Source organism: Tyto alba, unplaced genomic scaffold (assembly GCF_018691265.1).
Source record: "Tyto alba isolate M040663 unplaced genomic scaffold, T.alba_DEE_v4.0 Super-Scaffold_38, whole genome shotgun sequence".
Classification (NCBI taxonomy): Eukaryota; Metazoa; Chordata; class Aves; order Strigiformes; family Tytonidae; genus Tyto; species Tyto alba.
Window position 1 is genome coordinate 18,120,570 of NW_024881313.1, and position 20,609 is coordinate 18,141,178.

The window sequence follows — 20,609 nt, forward strand, 5'->3', positions numbered from 1 at the left end:
GAGCAGGCCGGCGGGGGCCGGGCGCTGAGGGAGAAGGGAGGTAGAGAGGCGCTGCCGGGCGGAACACCTCCTGCGAAGCGGGGGGGGAAGGGAAAGGCGGCCCGCGGGCAGGTGGGCTCCGCGGGAGTGGGAGGTCGGCGGCCGTTACTGCGGGAGGAAGGCTGTACCTCCCTCAGCTCGCCTCAGGGAGCGGGACGGGCCGGTGGGCACTCTCCTCAGCAGAAATCCAGGGGAAGAGTCTCCCCGCCCGGCCTCGGGGAATTAACTGTGTTCAGCGCCTCCCGCCCCGGAGGTTCCCCCTCACCGGGGCATTCCCGGGCTCGAGGGCAGGTCGGGGCACCGGCCCGGCTCGGGGCTCGGCTGCGCCGTCGGCCGCTGTGTGGGACTTGGGCTCTGACAGGCGGCTGGCGGGGCTGGCAGGGCATGGTCCGCATTTTTGTTGCCGAAGGCTTTGCCTCCGGCGATCACACCCCGCTCGCTGCTTGTAAACGGGTTGCATCTGCTATTCTGGAAAGTAGTTTTGTTGGAACATGAGTTAAAAAATATATTTAAAAAGACAACTCCCCCCCCCAGTTAGTTCTTGGTATCCAGGAGATGAGTCTTGGTTTATGCAGCGTAACCTTTCTTATCTTTTATTTGAAACCCAGTGAAAATAGCAAAACATAGTGTTCCTGTAGATCAAATAAAAATCACTGCAAACGAATAAATTCATGACTGCACTTACGCATGACATGCATTTGGAAAGATACACCTTTATTTTAGGACTTTATGTCGTGATTTTCCCCTCCTGTCCTGGCTCATTATGGATACTGCTCCTTATTTTTAGATACTGTGAGTACATTCCTAAGGTATTGTAACTTTGCAGTCATACAGCAGGATTTGTTCAAGCAATTATTTACTGGTAGTATTTATACTAGTTAGTCACTGTTTATTGCATGAGGATCTTGCCAGAGGATATGATCACCGCTAGTAGGCTGTGCCTGGTGAATCAACCAGGGGACCTCTGGATTTTCTCACGGGAGTGACAGAAGCAAGAGGAGGACTAGATGAATTAGTCTGTTGTACTACAGTTTATGTGCCTCAGGCTGGGAATCGTATCTTTGTACAGATTATTTGCATGCTCCTAAACCCTTTGTTGCAGCAAGAGGTAATACATATTAAATATTTAGTGAGGTTTACAAAAAAATATAAACATTGTAATTCGTGTAAGAAGAATTTGGAAGATTATTGTAATTTAGAAAACTTAGATTATGAAACATGGTGGAAATTCAAATTTCAAAAAGTTACAGAAGTGCTTGAGGTAGAAAACTAATATTTACATCTTTGCTGCTTATACATATTATATGAATGAAAATTTGAAATATTTTTTCCTTTGATTTTCCTGCATGTTTTGAACATAGTCTTGCAATATGTTTTTCTGTTCCTTAACTGTTTTTTATTCTTCAGGAATAAAGCCATTGCTGAAATGAGTGATAACAACTTAGATAAAACAACCATTATTCAGCAAGCAATGGCCTCTTGTTGTGGAGCTATAATTACATCATTATTTGGTAAGGCAAACTGTCGGGCCTGTCACAGAGATAATTTTGCAAAGTGATTACTCTTGAGTTTGACTCGGCATGATGTCTACATATATATGGTTTATAAATTTCCACTAATATGTTTAGCAAGGATGTTTTTTAATAGTTTCCTTATACTTTTTGTTGTATTTTAGCAACTGTGGTTAATTGATATCCTTCCCCTCTCTGATAATCTTTAACGATTTCTGCAAATAAGTATAATTTTTATTAACTTTCCATTTTGATATCTTTTTTCCTCTTGGTGTAGTAATTCATTGCTTACTTTCTGCAAGAAAATAAATAAATAATAAAAATTAATTCACCTACTTCCTGCCGCTTAAAAATAGATTTTAACTAAAAACTTGCTTTATAGTACAGGACACAAATCCTGCAAGGATGGTCCCCGTGAGACGTCCATGCTACCACTTCAGTAGTAACATTTATTCATTTTGCTGTAATGCCTTGTACTACCAGAGACTTTTATTGGGCAGGGGGTGTGTGTGTCCCTTAACACTGCTTTTAAGGATAAACTTCTGGATAGTCTGTAGAACTAATCTGCTTCATATTCAGTTGTCTTGCTCTGGACCTCCTCCCTCCTGTGTACCTAAGGAGGCACTGGTTGGTTAGATTCAGCACTTCATATCCCTTGGAGCTCTTCAAGCTCATTAGCTTGTACTTTGTATTTCAGTTACTTTTTGGCTTAAGCTAGCCTTTGGTTCAGACTTTTGACACTGATTATGCTGCAGGGCAGTTTTCTAAGCACAATTGTTTCCCCCTCAAAATTTCCACATTTTTACAAAATGGCATCTTACCAGGAACATGTAAAATTCAGTCTTTTTAGTCTGTTTTTATACCATGTGTCCTGGGATGTTAAGTGAAGTAGCAAGCAAAGCTACATCAGACCTGTGGATTTCCCAAGATGGATTCCAACTGTGTGTACATAAGATTCTAATACAGTGGAAAGTGGTGGCATTCAAGACCTCAAGAGGTATAGGAGACCATCTCCTTTCTGTTGGGAGATGAAGCAGAATATGTGTGAGTGTCTAAAATGCTACTAGATGCCAAGTTTTAAGCTGAATTGAGCTGCAGGAGTCACATTTAGATTCCTGCATTTAGATACTGAAATGTAAGCCAAGTATTCAACCTTTGTTAGTCAACTGAGAGGCATTAATAGAGAGAGCTAAGGTGTGACTCAGTTGCCTGTGCATAGAAATGTGTTCAGTGAGACATGTGCTAGAGTATTTGACTTGGCTTCTATCTGTCTCTTAGTAAGGTTGTAGGTCCTGTGTCATTTCTGCCTATTGTGTAGGTATTTTTTATACCTTAGAGACTCAGATGGCACTAGCTGCTTGTATGTAGGCAACTAAATCAAGCCCTCAGTCAATATAAAGAGTAGAGGCTGGTCCAGCTGACCAGCCACTGTAGCATTCAGCATGTCTAGGTCTGTAATAATTGTGAAGGCTGGAGTGGAAGCAATGAAGTGTTCACTAACGCTTCATTTACTTTTCAACAACTCTAAAGTTTGAGATCTTGTCTACACGCAGCAAAGCAGGAAAGTCCATCATGAGTTTAATGTTTTTCTTTTGGATGTCACTATTACAGTAAGTTTATTGAAAAAGAATAAACACATGAAAAATGCTGTAATATTTTATATGCTTGAGGTAAAAATCTGATCTCATATGCCTTGTGGTATGCCACTTATAAAAGATTAGCAGCAGAGCATAATAGCATAAGTTTTAGCACTTTCAGACAAGATGAGACAATAGTTTTTGGATGAGCTTTGTGTATCTAGTATTTGTTGTCTGTGCAGCTGTTAGTAAATTGGAAAAGATACATAGGGTCACTTGCAAACCATACAGGATTTGTAGTTCTATTTTCCTCTGTCTGATGACATTGTAAACAGGTCTCTTTTTTCCCTCTGGGAAAAAAAAAAGTCACAGAAGTTCACGATAAGTCATCTGTACACTTCTACATTTTCAGGGCATGCAGTGTTTCTAAATGACTTCTGTTTCATTTTAGTAACTCCTCTTGATGTTATCAAAACTCGACTGCAAGCCCAAAGCAATCCATTTTCCAAGGGTAAATAAATGTGTAGTGTAATGGAGGACACAGTTTGCTTTTTGCTGTTGCATTTAGCTGATAGTTATCATAATGCTGAGCTACAGAATGTTTTCATTTGTTTCACAATAGTTACAGTTGCTTCTTCAGCATAAGTGGGGGGAAAAAAAGGCAACCCAGCAATATATACTGGAATTGCTAAAGAAAGAACGTTCCAATGAACAGACACAGTGAAAAAAAAAATCTCATAAATAGATACCATTTTAAAACAGGCTTTTTTCTGTCTTTCTTAGTATTGTCATTGTGACAGAAGGTACAGCTAGTACTGAGTTGAGTTTAAAAAAAAGCAGTTAATAAATAACTAAATATTTCATCAGAGGGATTATGTCATTGGGATGCTATATCAAAGTTCATCTTCTCCAGAGTCTGGAGAATTGAGAAAGAGTAATAAGTCTTACCTAAGTCACTTGCCATTTGTGTTCTAAATAGATGAAGACATTGTGCACGCAAAGATATGCCAATGAGTCCTACTAGTTAGGTGTAATTAATAAATGAAATTTAAAAGGAAAGGAGATGACTAGTGTTCCATGTTGTATGTGAATATGAATATTTGGAGTCACACTTGATGTAAATCAGGAAGAATACTTGTGCCTTCTATCTGGAATTTTTAGTAAATTCTAAACCCTTCAGAAATCTGAAAATGTGAAGTTCAAAGTAAGTTTTTGTAATAGCAAGAATATTTTATCAAACAGGTTCAACGTACATGATGTAGGAGAGATCAAAAACAAGTAAAAAGGATGATCTAGTATACACTCTAACCTAAGATATAATACCTCCCCTTGTAATGTGGATGCTGAAGCTAGTTAATACAAGATTTAAAAGTCTTGAGAGATGTTCACATTGTTACATACAATGGTGACATTCAGGTCTTCAGTTGTCTTTAGCCTTCAGCAGATGTTATTATAACATAAACATGTCTCCTGGAGCCTGAGAGGGCAGTGTTACTTAGTCTGGCACTCTGAGGAGTACTTTTGTTCCCTCTTGCCTTTTACCTAATTTGTTGTCATAGACTTTCCAAGATTATTTTGCCCCTCTATGTCTAACGAGAGATAAATCTGTGTTGCTATTATATCCAATTAGAAATTGCTGCTGAGTAAGAACGATATTAATAGTATTAACTGTATTCTTACACACCATTTTATTAGGAAAGTGTTTTGTATACTCCAATGGCCTTACGGATCATATGTGTGTTTGTGAGAGTGGGGACAGCAAACTAGGGCATAGAAAAACTGGGCATTTCAAAGGGACGTTGGTAAGAACATTTTACATTTATATAAATCTGTACATTGAAAAAATTTTTAAGTAGCATACTGTAAATTTATTGGGTTTTTTAAGTTCTTGTAGAATCTGTTATAATTTGAGAGGGTATTCATGTAGTTACACTGTGTAATTTATATGGTGATTAATGATACCTTCTACTTTCTACAAGAAAATACGTATTACTTCATTTAGACGAACAAGGGAGCAGATACACAGCTCTCCTCACAGGATACTGGCTCTATGATTATATTTTCCCCACTTGAGCTATATTGCCAATAGATGCTGATTGCAGGTACTGATGTTCTGTACCTGCTGACAGCTTTTCTGTCCAGAGTTCTCCCAGTACGCTCCTGAGCTGCACTAAAACTGCAGATAGTGTTTTGAAGTTAAGCTCATGTGTCAAGTTCTGGATCGAGTGAAACTTGTAGGACTAGCATTTTACCCAGGCACCTGAAGCAGACTTGCTGTCAGACACTGTGATGATGTGATGATTCATTAATCAAAAATTTGTTTAACTCTACCATTAAATTAAACATGTGATGAATTTTTCAGAATTAAATTTCTGAGAATGAAATGTTCATGCAAAAGGTTTCTTGAGCAGTTTTACACTGTAATTTTTTTAAAAAATAATAATTCTGTAAGTTTTAGTTTTTCAATTAACTGTACCATGTCATTTTTAGAAAGTTGCTTAGTTTTCTAATTCACAGAATTTTATGCCCATTTTTGCTGTGACAAGGTGATTCATAAAGAAGAATGACTATCATATCATTGGATCTCCTTTCATTTTTTTGAAAGAGCAGTGCTGGACAATTGTGCAGTAACGAAAACTGTAGTGGACATGAGAGGTTTTCAGTGATAGGACTGTACTAATGTTTTGCTGTATTTGCCCATACAGTTAGTAAGGTATATACATATGCTTCTCAGTCACTGGATTTAGTTACATTCTTTCTCCAATCTTTTATGTATACCTTCCTGTATTGTAAATTTGTTGAAGTTGTATTATAAACATATAACCTAACTAGTACAGAATATATTTGGAGAAAACATTAACTACTAGTATGGCATTTTCTGTCTTTTTTTTTCCTCTGGAGTGCCTTTTTTGTCAACTCATGTTAGGAACTTCTAGGATTTCGTGACTCCTCAAAGCTCCATTTTTTGAAGTCATGCTTATTTTAATAAATCACATCTGTTTTCCCCATGCAACTTACCTCAGTGGGTCTGTCCATCAAGGCTGCCTCCTCTAAATCTATTCCTTTTACTTCCTGTGATTCCTTTTTGTGTTTGTCAGGCTCTATATCTTTTGGGGCCCTGTGGTAATGTCTGGTCTTAAGCATCCTCTAATGCATCAAATCTCAACCTCTTCCCCCAAATGTTTAAGAAAAGTAAGTATCCTAATATTAGGGAGTTTGTGGTTTTGATGGTGGTTTCAGCTGAATGATCTTCAAGGTTCAGTGTTCCTCTGTTGTCAGTAGTCTGGGAATATATGGGACAGCTGTGATGTTAATTGTAAGCTTCTGAGTATATAGTATAGTGTATACATATTGCACATATGTTGTCACGTTGTCAGAGAAAGCAAGTATTGGAGAATCATTGAGAGTTAATTGTTATTTCATGCCTAGAGCTTTTTTTATGTATTAAAAAAATATTTTAGTGGACTATCTGAGGGAAGTTTCCACAAGTTGCTCCTGTGCTGTGTTAGTTCTGAAAATAACTTACTTACAGGGCTATCGGTTATGGATAAAAACTTACTATGGTCCTTTAATGATGGAAGGAGGTTCATAATTTCAAACACACAAATGTTTCTGTTCAGCTCAGTGGAATTATTTTTGTGATTAAATATGATAGCTAGCATTAGCAATTACAAAATTTGGCTCTTAGAATGATAAGCCATTTTAGAAACATACTTTTTTAATACATTAATTTTGTGTTCTGCCATCTAAAATATATTACTGAGTGCAAAAGATTTGTAGCTAATTATTTCTTTTTGCCTGGTTATATTTATAGGATGCATTTGTGAAAATTATTCAAATAGAGGGAATTAAATCACTGTGGAATGGACTTCCCCCAACACTGTAAGCTGAATGTTCTTTTTTTTCGGTAACATGTTATTAAATATTATTAAAGAATTTACTCAACTTTTTAGACAAATGAGTATGTTTATTTCTAAGTGATTTTAAAAAAAAAGGTAAATTCTGAAGTTACAGATAATTTTGATTAGAAAACATCTAAATACAGTATAATTTCTGCCAGATCTTGAGATTTCTCATTGCAACTTCTTTGGTACATTCTCCGTAGTTAAGATGGAGTATCAGACTTCATTATGCCTCTTAGAGGTGGTATCCTGACTGTAACCATCCCTTTGATAGCATCATCGAACCGTAGGGTCAAATGTGATTGTTAGAGTACACTAGTGTTTGATCGATATTTGCTATCCTAGCAAACAGCAACACAGCTCTTTCCACAGACACTCTAGTGTTGCACCTCATTACCCTGACTTAATTTTTTTTTTCAACATCCAACTAGAATCTTCTTTATTCCACATAACTTTGTTGGTTTTTATCCTATACGACTCTGTCATGGAAAACAGATCATTCCTTTTCTCTCCACAAGTGCAATTTACATGTTTAAACACTATTATCAAATCCCCTCCTGGTATTCTCTTTAGACTAAACAGCACCAATCTCTTGTTATTCATATTAACCTAGTACAGATAGTAATTAAGACCTCTATAATTATGTCCTCCTCCATAAGCAATTGAAAAAAGTAGTAAAATCTAAAATGTGTATTAAATTTATATCCTTAAGACATGAAACGTTGTTTTATAGTTCTCTTGTTCCAAGTCAAGGAGTGCAGTGGGAAAGCACTGGTACACTTTTGATTTGCACACAGTGCTCAGTATATAGGCACAAAAAAACAAAGCATGGTGGCGCTCAGGCCTTGTTGTCGAACCTGCAGCATGTGTCAATTTCAAAATATAAACCTTTAGGATCTAACTGAGCTAAGAGGTTTGTATTTCAGCTGTGACCGAGAGTCTTTTCTTCAACATGTGTTCCATACTGCAGAGGAGAACCAGCTTCTTGGTTGGAGAGAGGTACACTGTTTTTAAAAGAAGATCTAAACTATGACTTGTTGGTTTTCCAAGCATGAGAGTCTTTCAACTAACAAGAATCATAATTGTTGATTAAGATAGAAAATACTCTTCAAATGTTAAATGAATAAAAATTCATGGTTAGTAGTTGCTTCCATTATGGTTTATTTGCTTGCTTTATGTTCAGATCTTTCAATTCCATTCCTTTATCAAAACAGTTCTGAAGCTGATATGAAATACATTTTGACTGAGATAATGCACCGTCATTTTACTTTTAGTTTTTCCTAGTGAAATTATAAACTAGAAAACTGAGAAATCTGTGAGTTTGAAACTCTGAACTAGAGTCAGCGAATGAAAGCCATGGGATTCATGTTTTTTCTTCATAACGACACACAGCTGGAGATCTAACTTTTCCATATTTAAACAAAATATCTATACAAGATGGTTGACTTGATTCTCCTGTTTCCCTTCTATTAATTTAGATTCCGTCTCTTATATTTTAGAATAATGGCACTTCCCACCACAGTAATCTATTTTACCTGCTATGACCGGCTGAGTGAAGCTCTGAAATCTAGACTAGGAAAGGACAATGAACACATTCCAATTCTTGCAGGTTCCTTAAGCAGATGTGAGTTGTCATTTGTTTAAAGAGAAAACGGAAATAAAATATCTGTATGCTGTTTTCTTGGCTTTGTTATGTTGTTTTGTTTTTAAAGTAAATTTGCTGTGGCTTTAAACAAAGGATAATATTATGTGGAGCTGGGCATAGGAAGGAATACTGTAATTACCCAGTATTTCTTGGGCAATATAACCCTCTAACCTGGAATAATGTGATTGATTTTTGCTTTCACTACATTTGTAATTTGTTCAAAATTTTATAGTTCTAGACTTCTACCAAAGACAGTTTGATTTAAGTCTGTTCTGTGGTGAATCTAATAATAAACATAATTATTTTCTGTAATGGCAGCTACACAGGTAATTACAAGGAAATTGAAAAATGGAATTGTACTGGTTTTACTGCTGTATGATATAAAAGGACTTAATTTCCTTTTATATTTTCTTACTTTTGTTTATCCTTTTCCCCATCTATTTTTGTAACAATAGCTCAGGACATATATTTTTGGGCTTTCCTAGAAGACTCTGAGAATGTAGTTCCATATTCTACTTGTGACAACTATGAGGGGGACTGGAAGACTAGTAGAAAAAGTACCATTCTGTGGTATGTGGCAAATTTTTATTAAGCTGCTCCAGATTTTAAATTCACATGTCAAAGAAACATTATCCCAGCAACAGGAGAAAAGTAGAATCATTAAGAGTCTGTTAAATGTGTGATGGCAGCTTGTTAGTGAGTGGTGACTCACTGATCTTTCCATGAGATGCAAGAGAGTTACTTTATCAGATACAGATTGCCTGCTAAATAATCTTCATAGTTTAAAATAAGAATGGCAAAGATGCTTAGAAATCAATTAATCTCTAACCTTCATTTTTGTTCTTAACAAAAAAACCCTACCAAACCCCAAGCTCACTTTCTTCAAGTTACACTCAAAAATGGTAATTATTGAAAAGTAATCTTTATAAGTACTTGATATTTTCAGCCTATTTATGTAATAAATCTGAAAATGAGGATTCTTAACATGTTACATGGATTACAACATGCCACTATTGAAAAAAGGTAGGGAGCTTGTGCACCCAGAAAGTTTAGGTACTATGAATAGATATGGTATTCTTATCTAGAAAGGAAACTTATTTAGGGAATTATTTCAAGGAAAATGGGAGAGTTGGAAGGAATCAGATGTAGAAAGCAAAGTGATATCTGATTTAATCCTCAGGGAATATTACTAATAAATGTTGACTTAAAAAAAGCCCGAATTTTTCTCATTTGCAGTTGGTTCACTTACTGTTGTGAGCCCCCTGGAGCTGATCAGAACTAGAACGCAGTATCGCAAGTTGTCCTACAAGCAACTGTACACATATGTCAGCAGTAAAGTGGCTACAGACGGATGGTTTTCCTTGTGGAGGGGCTGGAGTTCTACTGTTCTGAGAGATGTACCTTTCTCGGGTAGGGTTTCTTTTCCATGCAAGTTTGTGTTATGTTAGAAGATCTGTTTATGCATAACTGTTTTAGACTTTTCCTGTGGTTTTAGGTAATATTAATGGTTAACTTTAAGAATGACTGAGGTTTACTTCTTCTGAGTAATTTTATTTATAAATTCTTTGAGAACCTGATTTATTTTTTTTTTCCATTTTGTTTGTGGATACCAGGTAGGCTTCATTGTTACATTCCCCTTCCCTATACTTAGACTGTTTCTTCCCATCTTTAGAATCATAGAATCATAGAATACCAGGTTGGAAGGGACATCAAGGATCACCTGGTCTAAACCTTTCTTGGCAAAAAATTAGTTTACGATTGGCAAAAAATTAGCTTATGCAATGACTGTTTTTGATGAATTTCAATAGAATTTTTTTCTGTGATAGGTAGAGTGGCTGTTTCCTTATAGAGAAACATGCTGTATCTAAGTGTTCTGATGCTCCATTTTGAAAACAAGTACAAAGAGAGTGGCACAGTAGTGTCGTCAGGAATTTTTGTTAGCAATGTGAATGAGTTTGTATAACTGCTCCAAAAACCATGAAGCTAGAGCACCGTTTGGTAGCAAAGCTCCAAAGCTGAAAGTCTAGAATAAAAGTCTGATACAGAGCATTGCTAGTCCTAGGACTATTCTTTAAGATATCTTCAGTAATACGTTCAATCTTAGCTCTTCTGTTTGAATGATGCCCCAACAGCATCATGGTTTCTGGTATTCTTACAGTACAGTCTGTGTCGTTGCTGCAGTTAGCTCAAGTTAGCTCCTTCAAGAGGAATTAAAATCAAGGTAAAAATTTGTACTGAGAAAGCTCCTCCATGAAATCAGGCAGGCAGCACAACATGACTCAAGCAGCATAGGGTGATTAGAATCCCACCGTATTACTAGCCCAAGTGTGAATGATGTCCTTCAAGCATATTTCTTGGGAGACTAACTAGACCAAATAAAACTTAAGCTATGAATGTTTATAAGCACAAGAGTTGAGGTAAACAGTATATAAGGAAGGGAGTCCTGCAGGTGTTTAAGTGAAGTTTTGGATTTACGTAATTTATATTAAAATAGGGTTTTGTACTTTTCAGTAGTAGGTTTTTCTCAAACCCTTAGAATGCCTTCTGAGATACTGCCTACATTTACTTTTGCAAAATATTGGAGGCCAGGTGTATGTGCTGGCAGTCTTCATGGCAAGAAAATACTTTGATATTTCTCTGCTGGAACAACCTTCAGATCTCAGTGCTGCATGAGACACAGTTATTTTTCAGGATATGCAGCTGTTATTTGCAGTATTTATTTGACCAACTGCCACAAGGAATCACTCTATAATTCAACCCGGTAGCATATAGTTTAAAGAGTTTTAGTTAGAATGCAGAAAGAGTGCAGTTTAGTTAGCAGATGAAAACAGAAACAGATGTTATTCTTAGAAGTTGTTTGACTTGCCTTTGACAATCCTCACAGAGGCATTCTCCCCTTAGTAATTCCAGAGAGCAAAATTGTATTTTTTCATTGTCTCAGTATTCAATTTTACACTCTGTTCCCCAGAAGAGCATGAGGGGGACATACAATTCAAATATAAGAATTTCTGTATTGGACATACACGTGTTGTAATGCAAGCTTATTTTTTTATAACTGTAGCAATGTACTGGTATAATTATGAACATTTCAAGAAGATAATGTGCAAGAAAATTGGTGCACATGAACCAACATTTTTCATTGCTTTTACTTCAGGAGCAGTATCTGGCTCTGTAAGTATATGTTTCTGGTACTACTCACTGTTATTACCACTAATAAACTATTTAAAAGAACTATGAATTTATATGAATCTCTCAGAAATGGTGTATGTTTTGGGGTACATCTACTTCAGATACACATGGCCCTGGCATTCAAGCTCAATAGGTATATCTGAATAAATTACAGTGTTCTGAAATACAAAACTTTTAATAATATCAGATGCCTGGAATATCAAATCTAGTTTTAAATTGTATGCACTTTAATGTCAAAATTTTAGTTACATTTTAATTGTGCTCTAACATTAAAACTGATTTATTTTCCTGACAGATTGCAGCTGTCATAACTCTGCCATTTGATGTAGTGAAAACATATAGGCAGACTGAACTTTGGGAGAATGAGACCTTAAAAAGTAAGTTGCTGGTAAGGAGAAAAAAAAACCATAATGTTTGGAAAAATAAAACCTAGTGTTTGAGTATATAGACTTTTGGTAGGAATTTTAAATATTTGTCTCTTCTAAAGTTTATCTAAAAATTCTATCACTAAGGCCTTTTTTTTTTTCTCCAGATTGTAATATTTTGTAGGATATTTTTTATCTCCAAGGATAAATACAGTATTTCATTAATGGCATGGAGGAGGGAAAAGGTGTAAGTTCAGCACCATTTAGGTTAATAAGATGGTATAAAATATAAACAAAAAAATCCAGAGCTGTTACATTTAGGCAGACCCATTGCAAATATGTATACAGTTAAGTAAGTTATATTTAAATAGGCAAAAAATTAATTTCTTACAAATCATTCAGGTGAACAGTGATCTATTGAAAAAGACTTTTGAGTTAATAAAAATAACATGATAAAATGTTTGCATTTTCTCTACCACTTGCTCCTTCATAACGATATTCCTCTTTTGTTAAATATTAGGCTAGAGAGTAAAAACACTGTGTTCGGTTTGTATATTTTTTACCTCTTTTTTTGTGTGATTTCAGACAAATTGGTTTTGAGGGCATATTAGTGAATATCCTCACAGCTTTAAAAGACGAAAGAGGAAGGAAATTCCTTTTTTGTTCTGTATTCAGTAGAGCACCACTGTGTTTTATATAAATTCAAGTTGTATCTAAAACCTTCTTTCTCCACTGCTTGGGACTTGGACCAATGAGGGACTTTCATTAACTTAAATAAATATTAGATCATAGCTTTAAGATTAACAACCAGTAAAAAGGCTGAGTACCCAAGCAGTTTCTGCTTAGAAACTAATTTGAAGGCTCTAGTTCAGAAAGATGTTATAAAAACTTGATGCTTGCTTTTTGGCATGAGGTTTCATTCTCTCGGGTAAATTATTTTTTTCTGGTATAATTCTCAAAAAATTTAGGTTTCATTGCAGAACGAAGATCAAAAAAGCTTTAAAGATAAATAATTTCTGTGTTTCAATTCTTCCCTTGTGCTGATGAATATAAGAATTCATTGCTAATGCCACTTTGAATCACACATAGCTGCCATAGATATATTAGGCTGATATTAACTAGATTAGTATATATTTAAAATTTCATTATGGTTACATATAATTTGTACTAGTTTAATTCTTTCCAAATCCAGTTGCTGTTAGAGTTGGACATGGACTATGCATCTACATATTGTCTCTCTGTGGCTGCAAAAATATTTTACAGCTTCCAGAGGCTGTAGGATATTTCTGCTGAATGTATTCTATGAAACTGTTTTCATTTCAGTCTACAAAAAATTTTTGTAGCCACTTTCATATTATAGATCAATGAAAACAGCACATGCAGAGTGAGCACAAAAAACCATCTCCATTTAAAACAGCTGCATATGTCCTTGATGCAGACTGCTCCTTGATGCTGCTGCAGTTCAGTTGCTTATGGTATTGTATTTAGCTCTACAAGGAACTGCAATCCATATCTCATAGACCTATACATTCTCAAACTAAACTTATAAATTTGGGGGGGATTTGATTTTTGTAAACTTTGATGTAAGGTGTAGTGTCCTAGCTTAATATATTAATTCTTATGATATCTATTCTCAGAACTTACTCTTTAGATTTGGTTTACCATACGGGAAAGTTCTTGTTTAAAAATCTGAATCGTGATGATCTTGTAGCTGCATGTGTAAAGTGACATGGAGAAGAACTGGCTCATTTGGAAGCTAGTTGAATTTTTTCACCTGTATCAGTTACTCTAATAAGGAATATTGTCTCTGTTCATATATCTTACTCCCGGCATTATTGCAGGTTTTTCCATGTCATGCTTTTTAAGCCTGACTATTGTATGAATTCGCATACTGTATGAATTTAATATCCTGCATAAATAGTACGGATAAAATTAATATAAAATTAATTAAACCTAATAATTGCATCTGAAGTGACTGTCTCTGCTAAAAATATTTTTCTGTGGCATTGTATATGTTGCTTAATTCACTGTTTTCTTGTACTATATTGAGTTCCACAGAGGGACTGTACATCAACCTGGGAAGTTATGAGGAAAATTGTCGCTAAAAATGGGATTACTGGATTATTTGCTGGTAAATCTTTTGCTATCTTAAAAAAAAAATACTCAGACTAGAAAGTTTTTTAATCAGTAATGTGATTATAGCTGTCAACATGCATAAATTATATAACATTTCCATCTCTGTGAACACCCTCACTTATGGAATAGCTTGCATATATAAAGCAACAGACATCCATTCATCCAGAGAGAATTCTGGTAATCTCTTCACAGATTAGTAAACTACAGCTGTCCAAGGTGGACATGATTTATATTAAAAAAACAGAGGGATTGGGCTTGACAGATATGGCTGTACTGGCAATTAAAAATGGTGGGAAAAGATTCAGTTCACAAATAGCTTTTTTCAAATTTAAATAATGTGTTGATTTCTTAAAATGTAATGCTTGGGTTTTTCAGAAAGAATTGGTACAAAGGAAATTTAATGGATTGTAGCTTTGGAAGCTACAGTATGGAGGTGTTTCTACACTGATAAAGCTTCTTAGTTGTAGTTTTTAGTCCACTGCTAAAGACTTCAAAACAGTCAGTACTGTTGCACCACCTATATTTATGAATAGCCACACTAATTTTTGTTCTTCACCTCATACTAGTTTCTATAATCAACTTTTTTGGTTCTTTCTGTCTCAGAAACAGAGCTTAAACTTCAGTGGTGTCTTTCTGTCTCCTTTCTTAGTCTTTGAAGAAGATGTAATATTAAGAACCCAAGAAGTCTGAGAAAGGAATAGCTATTTTGAAATGGAATTCACATAATAACATCCTGTTACTGGCCTGTGGAATACAAGGCCCAGGATAGATCCTGTCTATCCTAGGATACAGTCATTTTAAGTTGGACTTCAATGCAGTTTTTTACAGAGGACTAGAAGATACTGCAATCATATTAGTATTTGTTTGTTTGCTAGAGGGAAGTAATTATGTCAAATACTGTATAATATTTGAGACATTCAAGGTCATGCAACAACTATTGCCCAATAATTTTTTTCCTTTAACTTTCCTATCAAACTAGAAACATTGTTTAAAATATTTGTTAAATTTTTATGTTTAAACAGATGGAGAAACACAGTCTTTACAATTTAGTGAGTTCTGAATGAGTCAAAGCATTTTTAAATTTTACTTGTACGTTATCTCATGTGTGTACACATCTTACATGACTTCCTTACCCTCACTGAACCTATCAAGGGCCCATTGCTGCTGAGCTGTGTGCAGTGTTCAGCACATCAGTACATAGTTTAGTATGCACCTGGTGGTGTTTCAGTTCCTCTGAGCCATTCAGTAAGACAGAATGACGCAGTTAAGACCCCATTTAGCTGTGTAATTCCTTGCTGTATTTTGTTTTCCTTCTTGCATGGACTGTCTTAAAGACTGTCTTTTACTGTCTTTGGTAATGATCACTTTTTAGACCTGAACTATGTGCAGTAGTTATTTCTACTGCTGACCAGCACAGATGTATCCCTAACCATCATAAGGTATCTTGGCCTTTTAAACCCTGCATGTTTATAGAGCAGAAAATAAAGCCCCAGGAATACCGTCTGGTGTCTTTTTCAAATCCTGGCAACTCTCTGAAACCGTTGAGCCCTACTTAATTGCATGACCTAATTCTTGGTACTAACTCAAAACCTCCTGCAACAAAGCCGGCCACTTTCCTGAGAGGTCCAACAGGAAGTATTATTCCCCCTTATTTTCATCATTATGACTCAATTTCTGGCATCAAGGAATGACCAGAGAGGCTTCTGAGACCTCATGAGACTTATGAGTGTCTTTTCACTGCATAACCAAACTGCCCTGCCCAGAACAGGGACTTTGTGAGCTGATAAGTGTGACATGAGACAAGAAAAATGACATTCTAGCATTGGCACAGAAGTCCCTCACTGTTTACCCATCCTGAAACTGAGGATTTCTTCTATTTCTTAAGATCTTTCAGGGAATTTTCCAATTCCATAGTTACCAAAAACGATTGATTCCCTTCTGAGATAATCACCAGTCCTTCCAGTAATTCATGGTGGATTTATCCACATCCCAGAATATTCTCTTGAAGAATGGCATGGAAATTTTTTTCACAGATTTGTAGATATTTAGCAGCAGCTACCATAGATCCTGCTAGAATTCTGTCTGAGGTTTCCAGTTGGCATGCTCTGTCAAGCAAAACAGGAAGGAAAAGACTGGGTTTTGCAGAAATTGGAGTTCTTGCATTCCTATCCATTGTGTCCTAAGTAGTTATAGAAGGCAACTTGTGTTTCTAGTTGCCAATCTGGTAACTAAAACCAAAAGTGCTTTGATCGTTTAGCTATATGCTGCTCTCCTCACCCTAATTTCCTCTCTGCAACTACCAGATACTCTTCACCCCGCAGGCACAGGATCTTCAATAACTAGAATGATTGTCTGTCTACTCTGGGATAACTTTGTGGTGAACTGCTGTGGGCCCAAGTAGTTTTTAGAACAACCTGTGAGATGGAGTGGGAACAAGCATTGCCATCCTAATGGGAAGGTCTTCTTGGCTGTAAAGCTTAGCATGCCTGAGGAATTCTGGTTTTAGTAAAAATTTTGCTTTTCTGTAAGAATGTTGGTGAAATAAATAGTAGAGTCTTCACTTTTTAAAGATTTTTGTACAATGATTAGATAATTTGGTATTGTATCTACTGTCCCTCAAGAAACACAACATTGCAGCTCTGTGGCAAAGCAGAGCCTTAGACCAGACTATTCTCAAACTTCTGTCTAGAGCAGTAACAGTATCAGACTACAGCTGTTAACATCTCTTCTTTGGAGCTATGAACATTGTCAGCAATCCTGAAGATGCCATTGGAAGGTGCCTGTTATTCCTCTGATGGCTGCAATTCCTTCTTTCTCTTCTAATTTCTTTCTCTTTGATATTGGAATAGATCCCTACAACTTACTAAGCATCACAGCAGGTATCTTGAGTTCTTGAGGCACAAAGAACTCTATGTCATATAATTTGTCTCTCTTCAATCTCTCAATACATTATTTCTTCTTTCTCTGTGAGTCTACTTCAAATGGAAATGCTTCTGTTCTGAATGGAAGGCATTTTTACAGTATATTTGTCTATGCCTCATTATTTCATAGAGGAATGGGGGTGCTGGGCCCCAATTTGAATGGAGGAGGCTGAAAACTTTTACCCATGGGTTTAAGAGCAGTAGTATGGTGGCTACAGAGCCACCTGAGAAAGGCACTGTTATGTTCCTTTGGCTCTTCTAGATTTTTATTTCTGTACCTTACAGAAAGTAGTATTTTATATCTTACCTTCCAAAATACTTGTGCTTCACTGTAGTTCATCACCATTATCGAGTTTGTCTTAATAAACATCAGAGTGTTTAGCAAGATGTCTGCCATAATTTCAGCCCATATCAAATGGAGTATTTTTTCCTGGATGATGGCTTGATATGAGGCTCCTAGTTTCTCCAACCTACCTATAGCTAAACGTTCTTCCCCCATTCAAATAACTGCATTTCATGGCGAGTGCTTTTAAGTTTTGCCTCACACTACTTAGTCCACAATTCATGTCCAAGTAAATAAGAATATGGAGGTTACTGTGTTACATTTTGGGAGTGCTGTGCTGTGATTATCAGTTAATGGAGTTCTTTGAGACCTGCCATCCACCCATGCACTCACTATCTACCTTCTCTCCCTTTCCTGTATTGTGGCCAAGTGAGAATTAAGAGAAAACTCAGGTGGTGCTAGGCATTTCCCACTCTGTGTACCCAACTATGGACAAAGGCAGTCTGGGATTGCTACCACAGGTGACAGGAGCTGAGAGAATAAGAGTTTCCAGCCTCACATGACAGTGCAGATGGCTATTCACAGTGTGAATGTTCAAGCTGATTACATATCCTCAAGAATTCTAATTACTGGTTCGTATCTTTTTGTGAAGAATTACTATCATTCATTAAACAAAAGCAAATCTTTGCCTGGGGGTGAAACTTTGCCTTTGTTCAATACGTACATTCAGGTAGTTCTATCAATAATTTACTAGACCAAGTATCACCAGTCTAAAACAGTATCACTGCTTAACTGAACTGGTTTTAAAGTGTTTGGCTTCTGAATATCTTACTTTCTGTGTATGACAACTGGAGATTGGCAACTCAACCTTGAATGAATATAAAATGCTCATAGTCACAAAGTGCTCTTAACTTCCTGCTTGTCCACCTCAGGATGCTCAACTCCCCAAGCTTTCTTACTGCCCTGGTACTTGTCGTTCAGCTCCCCCCATGCCCTTCTCCCAGCCTGTCAGGGAAGAGATTCCCATGGCTTTCTGTCTTCAACAAGCCTACCTGATGGGTGAGGCTGCTCTCGTCCTTTTCTGTGGAATGGCTGGGGCACAGAAGGCCTTTGTAATGCACACATGTTGTCGTGTGTGACTCCAGCAGCCTAAGGAGGAAACCAGATATTGACATGAAAATGATACTGAGATAAAAGCCTATAGTTGTTCATATTTAAATGAACAACTGCAAAAGACAGTCCAAAGCCAGGATACTTACCAGTCTTGACAGCACTGCATCAGTTCATCAGGGTTCCTTGTGTGACTGGGTACACAGTTTGTTGGAGACTTGCAAGACTTGTGTTTGCTGAAAGAGATTAAAGTGCTTTGCTTGCTGTACGGTGATGACATACCTGGGTAACAGGATTTGCATATTTCAGAGCACTGATGCCAGCAGAATGCAAGCCACCACAAAGTATCCATGTTATTAGACATTTGGGTGGAATTTAGTTCATAGATTAGGATACCTACATTGAGGTCTTGACACGTGAGTAACGGAGTGTAGAGACATTCTCTTGATCAGCCACTATTTTGGTTCAGTCGCCCACAGGTCGGTGAGATGACTGGGTGTGCTCTGTCTGGCTTCTTCCTACTGTTCCAAAGGGACACAAGTTTTCCATAGCTCATATGCCATCTGTGCTAGCTCCATGCTGATGCCTTTGCATTTCAAGTAGAAGTAGATGGCTGTGTGTAGACAAGTGGATTCAGCCTTATTTTCCTACCTCTAAGTAAACTGAATCACTTTCTAAACTCCGCTGACAAGATCACAGTTGATTGGAATGGAAGACATTTAACACCTAAATTCTATTGTTTATACATGTGACCAGGATCCTTCCATTTTAGTAAAGGTGCTGTAGGTCTTAGGAGACAGTGGCAGGGGAATCACACTTTTTACTTAGCAGTTAGCTTGAAGGGCTGAGACACCTACCTACCAGCACGGTACTCGAGCCCTTTCCTCCCTGACTTTCTCCATTTCAGGATTTAGGGCTTCCCGAACCTCTTGTGAGAGGTCACAAGCCTCAGGAGCAGCAAGTCTGCACTGACAGTTAGGGGAGGGCACGGCACGCAATCTGCCCCCAGGGCCACCTCTTCTCTGCTGGAGCAAAGTAGGCCTGCAGGTCAAGGTGCTCCACTTCCCCAGAGAGACACAAGGGCCTTGAGGCAGGCCACACGAGATGGCACAGGTGAGCACATAAGGTTATTACAGTGGTAATACCTACAGCCAGTGATTTCAGTATTTTAGACAGGTAGAGTCCCAGTTCTACACCGATATACTATGGCATCAATAATTGACCACTAAATGGTACTACAGCACTTCAGTCTGAAAACAAATGACAGTGAATACTTTCCTTTCTCTTCTGGGCAGGTATCACTCCACAGCTGTTTAAAGTTTGTTGCTCCTGCTTGTGCCATAATGATCAGCACATATGAATATGGAAAGTCTTTCTTTTCTCAATTAAATGAAAAAATGAACCAACGTTCTTAATTCTCCTTCATCGGATTGTATGAAGTCAAAATATATGGTGGAAGTTGTGCCAACTTTTAATCTATCAAGGCATTTCCTAGAATTTCCAGTGAATTTCTGCCATTACATTTGGTAACTAAATACAACTTAATTTTTAACTGTTTCACAAAGGACAAATTCATTTTTTTCTTAAGACTAAGAAGTGACCCTTAAACTATCATTGAAGACTTTGTGAATTTTCTTGTAGATAGAGAGAAAAAAGAAAAAAAGGAGAAAAAAAAAAAAAAAAACAACAAACAAACCCAAGGTGCTGACTGTTCTTCGGTGATGATTAAAAGGAGAAAAAAATTGAGGTTGGACAGAGCAACATAGCTACCTGCCACTGTGTTAATTTTCAATCTGACTAAACATTTTTTGGGGTAGTTAAAATGATGTTTAGAAAATGTTTTAGGCTTCCAATTGCATGGTATGATTATTCCTCCATAAGGAGGTTGGTACAGAATTAATTTCAATAAATGCTTATTTATTCTTGCTTAA

The 20,609-nt window shown here is 36.9% G+C and overlaps 1 protein-coding gene across 1 annotated transcript; it reads left to right on the plus strand.

The window, feature by feature from the left end:
* Window positions 1-5: 5 nt before the first annotated feature.
* Window positions 6-20,609, plus strand: SLC25A40 (solute carrier family 25 member 40; the record flags this gene model as incomplete). Its single annotated transcript, XM_042802172.1, is given in 12 exon segments — window positions 6-40; window positions 1,447-1,550; window positions 3,579-3,638; window positions 4,823-4,929; window positions 6,942-7,009; window positions 8,529-8,653; window positions 9,911-10,084; window positions 11,736-11,845; window positions 12,159-12,240; window positions 14,279-14,359; window positions 19,974-19,996; window positions 19,998-20,609. Coding segments are annotated over 12 exon segments (1,065 nt in total), but the record flags the coding sequence as incomplete, so codon positions are not given.